The sequence below is a fragment of the Diadema setosum genome, chromosome 5 (genome assembly GCF_964275005.1).
Source record: "Diadema setosum chromosome 5, eeDiaSeto1, whole genome shotgun sequence".
NCBI lineage: Eukaryota > Metazoa > Echinodermata > Echinoidea > Diadematoida > Diadematidae > Diadema > Diadema setosum.
In genome coordinates this window covers 2,016,511-2,029,284 of record NC_092689.1, presented here as the reverse complement: position 1 = coordinate 2,029,284, position 12,774 = coordinate 2,016,511, and the positions used below count along the sequence as shown (strand labels likewise).

At 37.9% G+C, this 12,774-nt stretch overlaps 2 protein-coding genes across 2 annotated transcripts in view; one reads left to right on the top strand and one right to left on the bottom strand.

Annotated features, from left to right (window-relative positions):
* Positions 1 to 6,879, bottom strand: part of LOC140228414 (cadherin-23-like) — a 51,081-nt gene extending 44,202 nt beyond the window's left edge. The window contains exons 1-4 of the mRNA XM_072308634.1: positions 6,805 to 6,879; positions 4,054 to 4,146; positions 1,770 to 1,895; positions 572 to 659 (exon numbers count right to left, since the gene is read on the bottom strand). Coding sequence (XP_072164735.1) covers positions 572 to 659; positions 1,770 to 1,895; positions 4,054 to 4,146; positions 6,805 to 6,879 — 382 coding nt within the window. The remainder of the gene's footprint in view (positions 1 to 571; positions 660 to 1,769; positions 1,896 to 4,053; positions 4,147 to 6,804) is intronic.
* An 839-nt stretch (positions 6,880 to 7,718) lies between these two features.
* Positions 7,719 to 12,304, top strand: LOC140228413 (uncharacterized). Its single transcript, XM_072308633.1, has 4 exons — positions 7,719 to 8,305; positions 9,200 to 9,355; positions 9,845 to 9,977; positions 10,462 to 12,304. The coding sequence occupies exons 1-4, from the start codon at positions 7,719 to 7,721 to the stop codon at positions 11,299 to 11,301; spliced, it is 1,716 nt and encodes a 571-aa protein (XP_072164734.1). The 3' UTR covers positions 11,302 to 12,304.
* Positions 12,305 to 12,774: the final 470 nt, after the last annotated feature.

Genomic DNA, 12,774 nt, shown 5'->3' with positions numbered 1-12,774 from the left:
TTACATACATACTGAGGTGATGCTCCCCCATCTCCTCACCATGAAAAAAAAAATGGGACGGAACCCTCGAAATTTGGGGGATCCTGCAGTTTTCCTCACGAAGAATATGTATGCGTGTGTGTGGGGGGGGGGGGATGGGGCGAGAGGGCAGGGTTGCACCCAAAACCATCCCCTCTTGTATCACTCTTATAGATCCTTAAGCAACACGGAGAGGACGTCTGACATTATAGGGTTCCAGCCGTGTCACCCGCGTTTGGCAACATGATTTTCAAACGTTAAGGCATATTTAGCGCTCTTTGATATGATGATTTCATATGGAACTAAACAATACCAAACAATGCCTACATATTCGATTACCATAAATCTACATGTATGTCCTTCACTATTTTTGCATTTCTTTCAATGTATTATGCATAGCATCATTGCGCTGAGAAAGTAGAATAAGAAATACACAAGTATTGAATGTAATTTGTTACCCTTTTACATATCATTGGAACTCGTTCGCTATCAAACCTGGCAGGAGAGACTGATTGATACAAAACATAGTATGATGCTTTAGATTATTAGTTACCACTTTCAATCAGGGTGAAGTTTATGGTGTTCAGAGGAGACACCCCACGATCTCCGTCCAGTGCTTCCACCGTCAGAACCAAATCACCCTGTAAGAAAGGTAAATAAAGATGTCACTTATTTGTTTTGGTATACGTTTGTTTACATTGATATGATAGACTTAAAAAGTCAATTATGCTGCCTTCAACGTCATGAGTTATCAAAAAAAAAAACATACAAAAAGAACAATATGTATACTTGCAAAGCCTAGGTTGAAGGTATGAGAACTTAAAAGAAGACAGAGTTGAAAAGGAATGCCGGCCTACTTGCCTTATAACTTTGTATTACTATAGTTTGGAATATTCAGCTTACAGATAGTTGATTAATATGATATGCATGGAATGTATGTATAATTTTTTTTTCTCTATTAACTTTCTTGTAACTGTGAATTATCTTGTGGGTGTGTTTTCTCGTCGTTTTCTCGAACATCTTCTAAATGTAAAGACATTGTACTTAAACCAACTTCCCTTGATCTCTTTTCCCATATTGGATGACGAAATGGACCGTTTTGAATTTCATTGAATTCAGTTGAATGCATGTGACTAACGATGATACGCGCCATATCAACAAGCAGCTGCGGATTGGCTGGTTTAGCACGTTTCATCTTTATTTCTCTTTTTGTACCTGTTTATACGAAATACTGATTATTCATTTCCTTGCTTCACATTTGAGCGACATGAGACCCTTAACTTCATGCAGAACTCGGAGTGGGTTTATATCCCTTGATACAGCGGGAATCTATGACCTTGTAATGTCCTGTCATTTGAGAAGTAAATTGTAAATTAAAGGGACATTCGGATATTCCGCTTAAAACACACAACTATTGAAGGGAACAGTGTTGTCTGAGAATGTGTATGTACTTTTATACTCATGTAAGTATCGGATGTTCTGCCTCTAACCCAGACGCCTTGACCTTTCCTTATAATCATAATTATAATAGATTGACCTTTCTTAAAGGTCTAATTGCTCTCTCTCTCTCTCTCCCTCTCCCACCCTCTCTCTCTCTCTCCCTCCCTCTCTCTCTCTCTCTCTCTCTATATATATATATATATATATAGATATAGATATAGATATGTAATGATATCGAAAATACTATTATATTTTGTTATATTGTCTATGCGATTTTTTCATCAAAGTGGGAAAGAGGTTTTCAGCATTACTATTGCTGCGTCCTCGTAGATTTGCTGGTCGTAAGGCTGGCCGTAAAACACTGGAGGGAGATTTTGCACGTCTTTGATGGATATGACGAGCTGTACCTCGGCAGTTTCTTCTGGGCTCCCTCCATCCTGTGATGGATGAAAAATAAGACTGGACAACACTATTGTGATGGGATACAAAAAGCATGCAAACAAGTGTAATATTTCTATAGTCGGTAAATTGCTTTAAGCAAGCTGATAATGATTATGGCTTGACATAATACATGCAGTAAGTATATAATGATAGAAATGAGGATGCCGGTGGCAAAAACGATGATAACAATAATCAAAAAATTGTTGTGGGCATGGATATCTGACTTCTGTACCGATATACATACCGAGATAGAGCCTCCTCATGACTTCTCATGAGCCTCCTCTTCAAGACATCATTTCCCCATCTTTGAAACTCTCTATTATACTAATCCAATTTTGGAATTGTGACAACTATGATACCCTTATCTGATCTAAAGTACTATCTTTTCAATCAACTTCATTGATAAAAACTAATGTGACATGTTGTGGGAGCAAGGCACCTTTGAATGTTTTGTTTTGTTTTGTTTTGTTTTGTTTTACAGATAATGACACTATACAAATGTTGTTTATTATCATCGTATATAAACATATATAGTAAATTGAGCGTATTTAGAATAGCATAACATTTATGAATTATATTCACGTGTCGGAAGAACAGGTATAACAAAACAAAATAAAACAAAAAAGACAGCCACTGCCAAGAACAAAATAATATAAAGCTACGTGGCAACATTGAGGCTTGTATTGTGTTTTCTTGTCAGCTGTTAGTGCCTGTATGGTGACATTTCAGAGACAAACATTTTCCTACGTTTATAGAAAAAAAAAAGACTCAGCTGAGTTTGTAATTTCTTTAAAATATTATAGTGTCTTTGATCACTTATGAATTTTGATTTCTTTGTCTTGAAAGAATACTGGTCTTCATAATATTACGTGGCATGAGTCACAGAAGTCTTATTACTCTAACGGCTTCTGAGCTCCCACTGACGGAGTTGTAATTTAAAAAGTGTAATTTCCTACCACCGTATACTTCTTTTAGATGGACTTTTACACATGAGTGATACTTAATCTGGACGTGGAACCGGTGATATACTCACGCTTGCTTGAATGCAGAGCACATACTGTACATTTGTGGTGTAATCAAGTACTGTATCAACTGCAATGTTTCCTTGTTGGTTAATTCTGAATGCGTCCGTTTCACAACCCTGGTTAGACCGAAACGATAAAAACAAACAGCTCAACATAATCTGTATGCTTCATGCCAACTACAATTACAACCTATGTCTTAATAGATACACAGTAGGGTTGCAGAGCAAGAATGTTAGTAGATGTTTGTAAGAAAAATATTACATTGTACATGGACACTGTTCTCACTTGCTGTTCCGCCATGTTGAAAGCCGAAATGTCATTTTCACTTTATAATAACGACAGCAACAATGACGGAACACGGAGAAACTTTGAATATCACACACCTTGCAAATTATAACCCTGAGGAAAACAAATAACGACAAACTGATAAACGCAATGATATTAAAGGAGACCTCCGGATGATTTTCAGATTTTTACATTTGAACAACTATAAATTAGTTATACTGAGGACAGAGTTTCAGAATTTGTGATGATTGGGATGAAGAATAAGAATATTTTCAAAATTTAGAATAAATTGCAATGAACAAGGATGATGACATGGCAGAGTCACCATAAGAATGCATGAGTTGGGGCTCAAGGAAGCAAAACAAAAGAAGAAGGCATGCATAGATTATACACAGGTGAACTCGCAAGCAAGCGGTATTGTAATGGAATTACACTGCTACATTTCTAAAATATGTGAACCTCCTATGTCATCATCCTTGTTCAGTGTAATTTGTTTAAGGTTTTTCAAAGTATTGTTTCTCTGCTCAAGAACCACAGTAAATTCCACAAATCTACACATGGAGTTGTCGATTTATGTGCTACATGATGTGAAATTATGAAAATCGTCTGGAATGTCCCTTTAACGTGACGTTCTTGATAATGGCGGTAACAACTAATCCAAGCCGGTAAACTAATTCACCGGTTTATGTGTTTACATAATGTATTTTTTACACTGTATATAATTATTGCCTTTTGTTCGTGCACGTCCTCGCATTTCCTGTTTTTCAGGACTGGGTAACAGTTTCTGGCCGGGAAACTTTGACTACATCTTGGGCTTTTTATAAATTCTTGTGATTATACTCACGGAACCACTCTCGAGGGTGTAGGTTATGGTGTCTCCAGAATAATCGGCGTCAGTTGCAGTCACGTTGAAGATGATTGTACCAATCCCTTCATCCTAATATGAGAAGGATAAGGGGAAACCGCATGTGTGTACACACACATGCGGTTGCAGTGTACTGCAAACTGATTTCAATATATATATATATATAATATTATATATATATATATATATATATGTATATATATATATATATATATATATGAAGAGTTTGTTTGCAAAAACCGATAAGTCCATATTTGCCAAATGGAGATATTTGCGATTAAAGGTCAAGAAAAACAAAGAGAATAATAAGAAAATGTTTGCTTCTTTTTACCATAACTTCAAAAATGTACCTTAATATGTAGTGACCAATATATCATTTAAAAGGTATTATTTTGTACTTTATGACTAAGACCATACTTCAAAATCTTCAAAAATGGACTTATCGGTTTTTGCAAACAAACTCTTCATATATATATATATATATGTTGATAAGGTAGTCCACGTGTTGGCGATATAAAAAGATAAGTAACAAAACTGCAACAAAGTTCATGCTGTATTCACTAACGGTTTATTTCTTCACACAAATTTTCGAGCATCTCGCCGCCCTTTCCACACTTGAGAAAATATATATTTGTATGTGTGAATGTGTGTATACATGGAAGGAATATACACACACAACATGCCATAAAGACTAATTAAAGCACATTTAAAACATCTAAGCAAGATACACACACAAACAATATCTTCTACCATTTCAGTGTTTGCAGTCTAACATGTCTAAAACTAAAGAACATATAAATGGCAGACCGGAACTTTTTGTCCACTTTTTCTGTCTACTAGTAATCCTCATCCTATCAAGAAAGCATAGAGACATAGAACAAAGATGCTCCGTATTTGATGTGAGATAAACTCTTTGAAACAAAGGTCATTATACTTTGGTCTCTGTTATATATCAAACATGTTGCACTTTGTTCTGCTCAAATGCAACAAATCGAAACAGAACCATATCCACTTGAGCAGCACATGAGATAATGTCAGCAGCAAATTATTAAAGCATTTGTTTCGCAGGACAAAGGTTTCTATCGTAGATATACAGTTTCAAAAATACAATCTATCTCTGAAAGTAATTGGTTTAACCCATAGAGATGTATACTAATACTAATAATTAGTATATATCTCTATGGTTTAACCCTAACTAGGCCGGGCTATTTAGGTAGATGATAGAGCGGGGGGGGGGGGGCTTCCAGGCCCCCTCCAGATCTCGGCCGTCGACTGCGCTATCGCGATGAAAATTGGCACACACATTGCCTATGATGTAATCTAAAGTACCTTGAAGTTAATTTTTGCAAAAATTATCATTTTCACTAGATTATGCTAATTTATGCATAATGATGCATGAAATCAGACAATTTGGTATAAATCACTAAATAAAGCTCAAAACAGGCACATTTTTGTGTAAATATTCTTCTTAGTGTCCTTAGCAAATCTAAGAAAAAAGAATTCCGCAATCAGAAAAAATTTCCTAAGTATTCTATTGTTTTTTGAATTTCTTATGTATTTCTCTGTTTTTTCGACTTTACACTGCAAAAAGTCCGGTGTTAAATAGTGAACACCGAGCTGGTGTTAAATTTTCGGTGCTCATTTATGGTGTTAAATTAACACCCCCGGGTGTCATTTCCAAATTTTAAACTGTTTTTTGAAGAGTTTCTTAGTAACTGCACTTCTTGTTGATTTTTAATTTAAACAAGACGATCAAGAATTTTACATTAAAATACTAGATTTTTGAAAAAACGTGAAAATAATTTTACACCAAAGTAACACCAGCTGGTGTGGTCCCTTATTGAAGCTGGACGGGTGTTAAACCATTGATATTAACACCAACAAGTATCAAATCAACACCATGTGGTGTCATTTTTTAATTAACACCAGTACAGTGTCAAAATAACACCTGGTACAGTGTCAAATTAACACCACGAAGTGTCAGGTGAACACTTTTCAACACCATCACAGTGCATTTTTAACACCTGTGCGTGTGGTCCTTTATTGAAGTTTGATCGGTGTTAGATTTAACACCCGTGGTGTTAAATCTAACACCCATGTTTTTACAGTGTATGTTTTTCATTGTTTTTTCGATGAAATTTGTCCCAGACATCGTTCCGAACAAAAAAAAACAAAAACAAAACATGTTATTAATTCATTTCAATCAATAAACCCCAAAATAATCATGTTTTTATGAAATTTGCCTGTAAACACAGTTTGCATTGAAATTGTACACGAATTCACGTTTTTGTGCAATTTTTGGTCTGACATGTACGTGCATATTTATGCGCAACTTCGGAACCGCGCGCCCGGGTATCGCAAATTTGGTGTCAAAAGATGCGGGAGACTCGAAAGAAAAAAGTCATGAAACGTCGCGGCGGTAGCTTCTGGCAATAGCGATACATAGCGCGAAACGTCGAGGGGGGGGGGGAGGGCCTCGGAGCCCCCCCCCCCCCCCCCCCCCCGACCTAGTTAGGGTTAAGGCAAAATAGTAATGATGAAAATGATCATAACTACAACCTGTAATGACAATGGTACTTCTAGTCATTATTTACACAGATCGTCTACTTAACTTACCAGGTTTAATACCACGTTTGTAACGAACCAAAGCCTGTTAACTCCCTCCCACACTTTGCAATTCGGTGCCTGTATATTTGAATTTGAAAACTTTACATCCCTTCATGATCTTACCTCATTAACGTCCTGGGCATACGGGCCAACCGGAGAGAATACCGGAGAGTTGTCATTCTCGGGTACCACGAACATGCGGATTATGGGTGACTTTTGAAATCAAAAGAAAAAAAGTTTCCATTTACAACATGACATCACTATTCCTCAATCTTATATAATGAAATAAAATTCTGAATAAATATTACCCACCTGATAAATCGTTAGACGACATATTATGTCATTACAAAAAAACTCTTCCGGATATGTTAGGGTGAATGTTACGAGACAGTGTTACAAGAAACAATAACGAAACAACCTACACCAAATAAACTTGAGATTTTAAAGTAAGTAATGTGTACATACATAAAGTGGGATTAAAGTATATTATATAATAATATAATTACATATGACGCTTTTTCCAGCCATAAGGTAGTCCACTTCCTGGACTGTATTCGTATGCAGTGTACCCGCGTACGTACGGACGTACGTTGATGGTGTCTGTATGTACACTGTATTACACAATAACCCCTCAGTGATTTTTTTTCGGGAGTACCAATTGGTGGAGTGTCGCAATCAGCGGTTGGGCGCATTGGGCCGAATGCATAAAACAAGCAATTGCTTGTAAGCAATTGCTTCAAGCAAAAGCACAAGCTCGTCTAGTAAAAGGTGTAGCTCAAGCAATTGCTTAAATACATATGCATAATCTTTTGCTTGTGCACATACCTTTTGCTTGCATTCAGCAAGCAATAGACCGGTTTACTAATGATATGCATAATGACGTCACACCCCACGCGACCCTAGTGATTGTTACTATGTCGGGCAAGCGAAAGCGTGGACGCCATATTGTTTTTGCATTCACGCGTGTATTGATTGTCTACCATCGTTACTCGCTGTGGATAGTCGACAACTTTTATTTCCTGTAATCTTGCTTTGTGATGGCGTCAACTTCAAGTTCCAGCCAAAGTTCGAGCAAGCCATGGAAGGATTGGACAGTTAAGGGACTAACTGAGTATTTGAGGGATAGAGGTGTGAGCACAAGCGGCTACAACAAGGAGAAACTCGTCACACTTGCAACTGCCGTAGCCGATTTGGATTTGCCCATCGATCCCGACCTCTCCCGGGCGGACACCGGCCGGTCACTGCAGGAGAAGCTCGCTCGGGTAGGCTGCTCGTTCTCCGATCCTACCAAGCTCGCTGGGTTTACATCCAACTTCGAGAGTATTCCAGATTTTGGACTCTTTGACGTGTTCAACTACCTGATTATCAATCGGACTGACTATGACCGGAAAAAGCTAAAGGGATACAAGTCATTTGAGGACTATCGTCTTTTCGCCGATGGGAATGTTACAAGCCTGAAGTTCAATGAGGTTTCGGACACGAGCCCTGTTTGTGTTTTCCTTGGTGAGGTTAGGCCGACGCAAAAGGACCGGACATACCTCAACAAACCAACCTACCAGTGCTGGGTGGTGATGACTAAGTCAACGGGGGAAATAAATGTTGCCTACTGCGAATGTCAGGGAGGGTAAGTCTATCATTGTTTTTGTTTTTAGGCCTAGGTCTAATGTTAGACCTCTGCCTACTCTAGGCCTACGTCTATATCTACTCTAGATCTCTAAAGTTAACTGTTAACGCTAACAGGGTTAGAGGTTCTAGTCTATCTTAGTATCTAGGGCTAGGCCCCTAACTATAGTGTTATTGTTAATAGAAAAATGGGTGAAAATAGTCATTCTATATTACATGAAGCCTAATCAGTTTGAGTCTAACTTTAACAAATCCTGTGAAACATATCCATTATGAGAGATTTGCTGTCTACACCCCCCCCCCCCCCCCCGGAAAAAAAAAAAGTTCTGAGAGAAGTTTAGATTTTACAATCAATCAATATAGGCCTAGATGCCACTAATGCTTAAAGGGACTGTACAGTACTGGTTGAGGCGGTGATTCATGTTTTGAACATTCCTAAGTGAGATGATGAGAAACCTCTTATGAAATATGAAAGAGCATGTAATTTTTAGAAGGATTCAATGTTTATTTGATGAAAATTGGTTTTCATGTGGCTGAGATATCCAAAAAAGTGATAATAATAAAAAGTGACAGGATCTCTTTGTTTCACCTTGTTTTTGGAAATCTGAGCCACTTCAAAACCAATTTTCATGAAATAAATTTTTGATACCCCTTTGGCTTAGCTTTGACATCTACATTATAGAGTGGTTTGTGAATATCTGGCACAACGTTAAATGCTAAATCCTCACCTCGACCAGAACTGTATACAAATCATTGAAGTATGAAGTGAGGCGGTCATACTGTATTTTGCTGTGATGCTGTGTTCAAAAAGTTCAAGAAATACAGAAAAAATATCCCTCATCTTGTCATGCATTACATAGGCCCATTCTTTTTTTATATATATATATAACATTAGGGCGGATGGAGCCTGTCGTCACGTGGGAGCTGTCTTGTACGAGATTGAGGCGTTTGACGTGAAGTCATGTACTGAAGGACCAGCCGAGTGGAAGAGGAAGCCAAGGCAACATGATGTACCAACAGTGCTCACTCACCTGACTGTCAAAAAAGCAAGGTATGTAGGGTCTTTGCACATTTGTTTCTCCTTGTCCATTTTACAAATGCTTTAAATAAAATGAATATTTCAAAAAGACATAGACCGTCTACGGATGGAAATTCTTTTATGATCAAAGCATTTATTATACATGAAGATTTCTGTTACTGTTTATTACTGTTTTTCCTTTTTGAAAGGTTGAAACGATATTTTTTATGTTTTTTTCTGTTTTTTTTGTTTTTTTTTGGGGGGGGGAGGAGGAAATTTGTTTTAAATGGCTGATGTTAAGCTTGTGTGTACTTCCAACATGGTAATATAGAAGCCATGCCAGTGGTTACCTCATTTGAAAGTTCAATCTTTTTCATACTCCCCAAAAGCATAAAAGTATTTGATGTGCTGGTACAACTTAAATGTGCATTATATGCCTCCACCACCAAAGGTAGTGTCAGAGACTTCATAATGATATATTCCTAATATTCTTATTGGATATGTTTTGTACTTTTGTCACAGGTACGGCGATTCCAGTTCAAGTTCTGCTTCAGCCCTTGCTTTGAAGAAGGTTGACTTCGATCCAAGGACAGTTGATGATCGACGTCCTCCGAGCGATTCAGAGACTGCTGATTTTGCATCTGGTCTTGCCAAGGTAGGTCTATCAGTAGCTCTTCCCCAAGATTATCCCCCATGTACGTCATTAGTTAAAATACCTTATTGCATGGCCTCCATATTTGCAGTGTGTTTTGCAATGTTGACCAAATGTTGAGTAGTTGCATGTACAGTGGAAAATCAGTATAGCTAGGTGCTTGGGACCATCAAAAATACCTTGTTATAACAGGAATCTCTTTATATCAGGGTTAGCAAACAATGAATTATAAAGAGCTGGAACCAGATTATTCACCTGTATAGGAATATTGTTATATCAGATCTCTTTATGCAGAGTTTCCACTGTATTTGTATTTGGCATGCAAAATAATAATTTCTTGCACCATCATTCTTATAATGATAATATTAATAATGAATAAATGAAAGTTATTTAGAGAGTAGATATTTTGTAATCTTCTAAAGATGCAAAATTAACCCCAATATAGTTATATGATTAAACTTTTCTTATCCGCTTTATTATTCTCCAGGCTGACCCCGATGCAGCTGCGTTGGAGTTCTATGACGTTGCATTGCGAGAGAATCAACCAGCACCTTTCGCGTATGACCATCTAATGGTGGATAAGCAGGTAGCCACCATTGTTAGTAATTCGGCGAGTCCACTGACACCAGCAGAAGTGGCGGAGAGGATCATTATGACCAAGGAGGAGGTCGGAGACGTAGAGCATCATACAAGAGGACAGGCCGGAAATCAGATGTGGCATGACCTACGCAAGTGCCGGCTGACTGCTTCCAACTTCAACTCAGTACTTTCTTCGAAGAAGCAGGATGGTGGTACACTTGCCAGCAGGATCATTGAGGGAGGTGCCCTCGAGTTCGAACCGGCTGCTATCGAGTGGGGGCGCAAGAAGGAGAAGGTGGCTGCGGAGCACTATTCTCGCGTGAGGAGACAGTCACATCGGCAGCATAAGTTGAGGCAGAGTGGTCTGTGTCTGCTTCTAGAGAGAGCCTACATTGGAGCGTCACCGGATGGAGTGGCAACCTGCAAATGTGTCTCATGCCCTGAGAAGAGACTTGTGGAGGTCAAATGCCCGTTCACCGAGAGAGACTCACATCCAAAGGATGCAGCCAGGAAACGTGGATGTATTGTTGGTCCAGACGGGGAGCTGGCAATGGACTCGTCATGCAAGTACTTCGCGCAAATCCAGGGACAGATGGGGGTGTGTGGTATCAGTCATTGTGACCTTGTTGTCTACACAAAGAAGGGAATCTGTGTTGTACCAGTCAAGTTCGATGAACAGTATTTCAAGGAAATGGTCATCAAGTTGGAACTGTTTTTCATTAACGCTATCCTACCAAAACTGTGTTAAACTCCAATCTGTGTTAAACTCAAAGTACTGTTGTACATGTACACTTGCAGATAATTTGAGTTCAGTACTGGTAATCATACACAGTTTTTCCAGTTATCCAAAACAATGCTAAACTATGTAATTGCATACATATTATTATACATACCTCAGAAACATTACAAATTTAGAGGGATGGTTAGGACGTATATTTGACCATCCCAAGCTATTCCTGATTTTTTTTCTTTATTTGAATTTGCAGGATTTCAGTAAGTGATAAGGGCGCATATTCTCTATCTTTCATATTTTGCCCCATTCATGACAGGAAATATTTTAACGCAAATTCACTCACCGTTTCATGCTCTCATTGACAACAAACACATGCATACCGACTGCATGTATAATGTATTTCATTTCTACAATATTTCTATTTAAATAAATGCTATTTAATTGATTCTCCATTGCCAAGTTTGTTAAAAAGTAAAAGTGCTAATTTTCTTTGAAAAAATAGTCATTTTTTACTCTTTACCATGTTGCCACTTTGAGGGTTTTTGATAATATTATCTTCCTTTTGAAAATTTCCTGCATCAAACAACAAATGATTACACAACCACGTTGGTCACATTTTGTTTAGAAAATTAGAATTTCTTTCTCCTTCAGCTCATGACGTTTTTGGAGCCCTGAATGAAAGATTTAAGCTTAATAACTTAAAATACAAAGGAAAACAAAGACCACAAGGATGTATGTATATGTACATACTTTTTTTTTTTTAATCTCCAAGCATTTCATATTTGCATGTAGCTCTATGCATGTCATACAGTGAAAATATTGCGTCCAAGTTAAAATGCCCCATTATATGTGTATTTCAGATGAAACTGCAGATTTTTCAATATTATTATTATTATTATTCTATCTTTGGTCTTATGCATGTACTTATTATCTAAGGACTAAATTTCTCTGAGATAAAGCATTTCAATATTTATACACTTCTTTGTTCATTTTATCATGCATGATTATTAAATGCATAAGCTGACAGTTCTAAATATTTGAAGTTGAATATTTCGGGGTGTGTAAACCAAAGAGTAAGGCTGAAGTTTGAACAAAAAAGTATTTAAAGATAGCTAGCATGTGAAAAAAAGAAAGATAGCGGCAGATTGAGAGAGGGAAACGAAAGAGTGACAGAGAGAGAGGGGAGGTAGAAATGTGAATAGGGAGAGGGTGGGGGAGATAGTTGGAGGGAAAGAGAGGTGGTGGGGAGGGAGAGAGGGTGGGGGAGAGGTGTGGTGGGGAGAGAGAGAGTGATGGGGAGAGGGGTGAGGGAAAGAGTGAGGGGAAGGAGAGAGTGGGGTGGGGGGTAACCAGAATACAGGTGTATGTGAACTGAGTAAAGAAAGGTGTTGTATCGTGGGTCACAAGTAACAAAACTTATGACTGTAAAATAAGGAACAGAAAAGGCGTGGCAGTTAACATCTTGGTGTTTATTGCAGAACTGTCCGT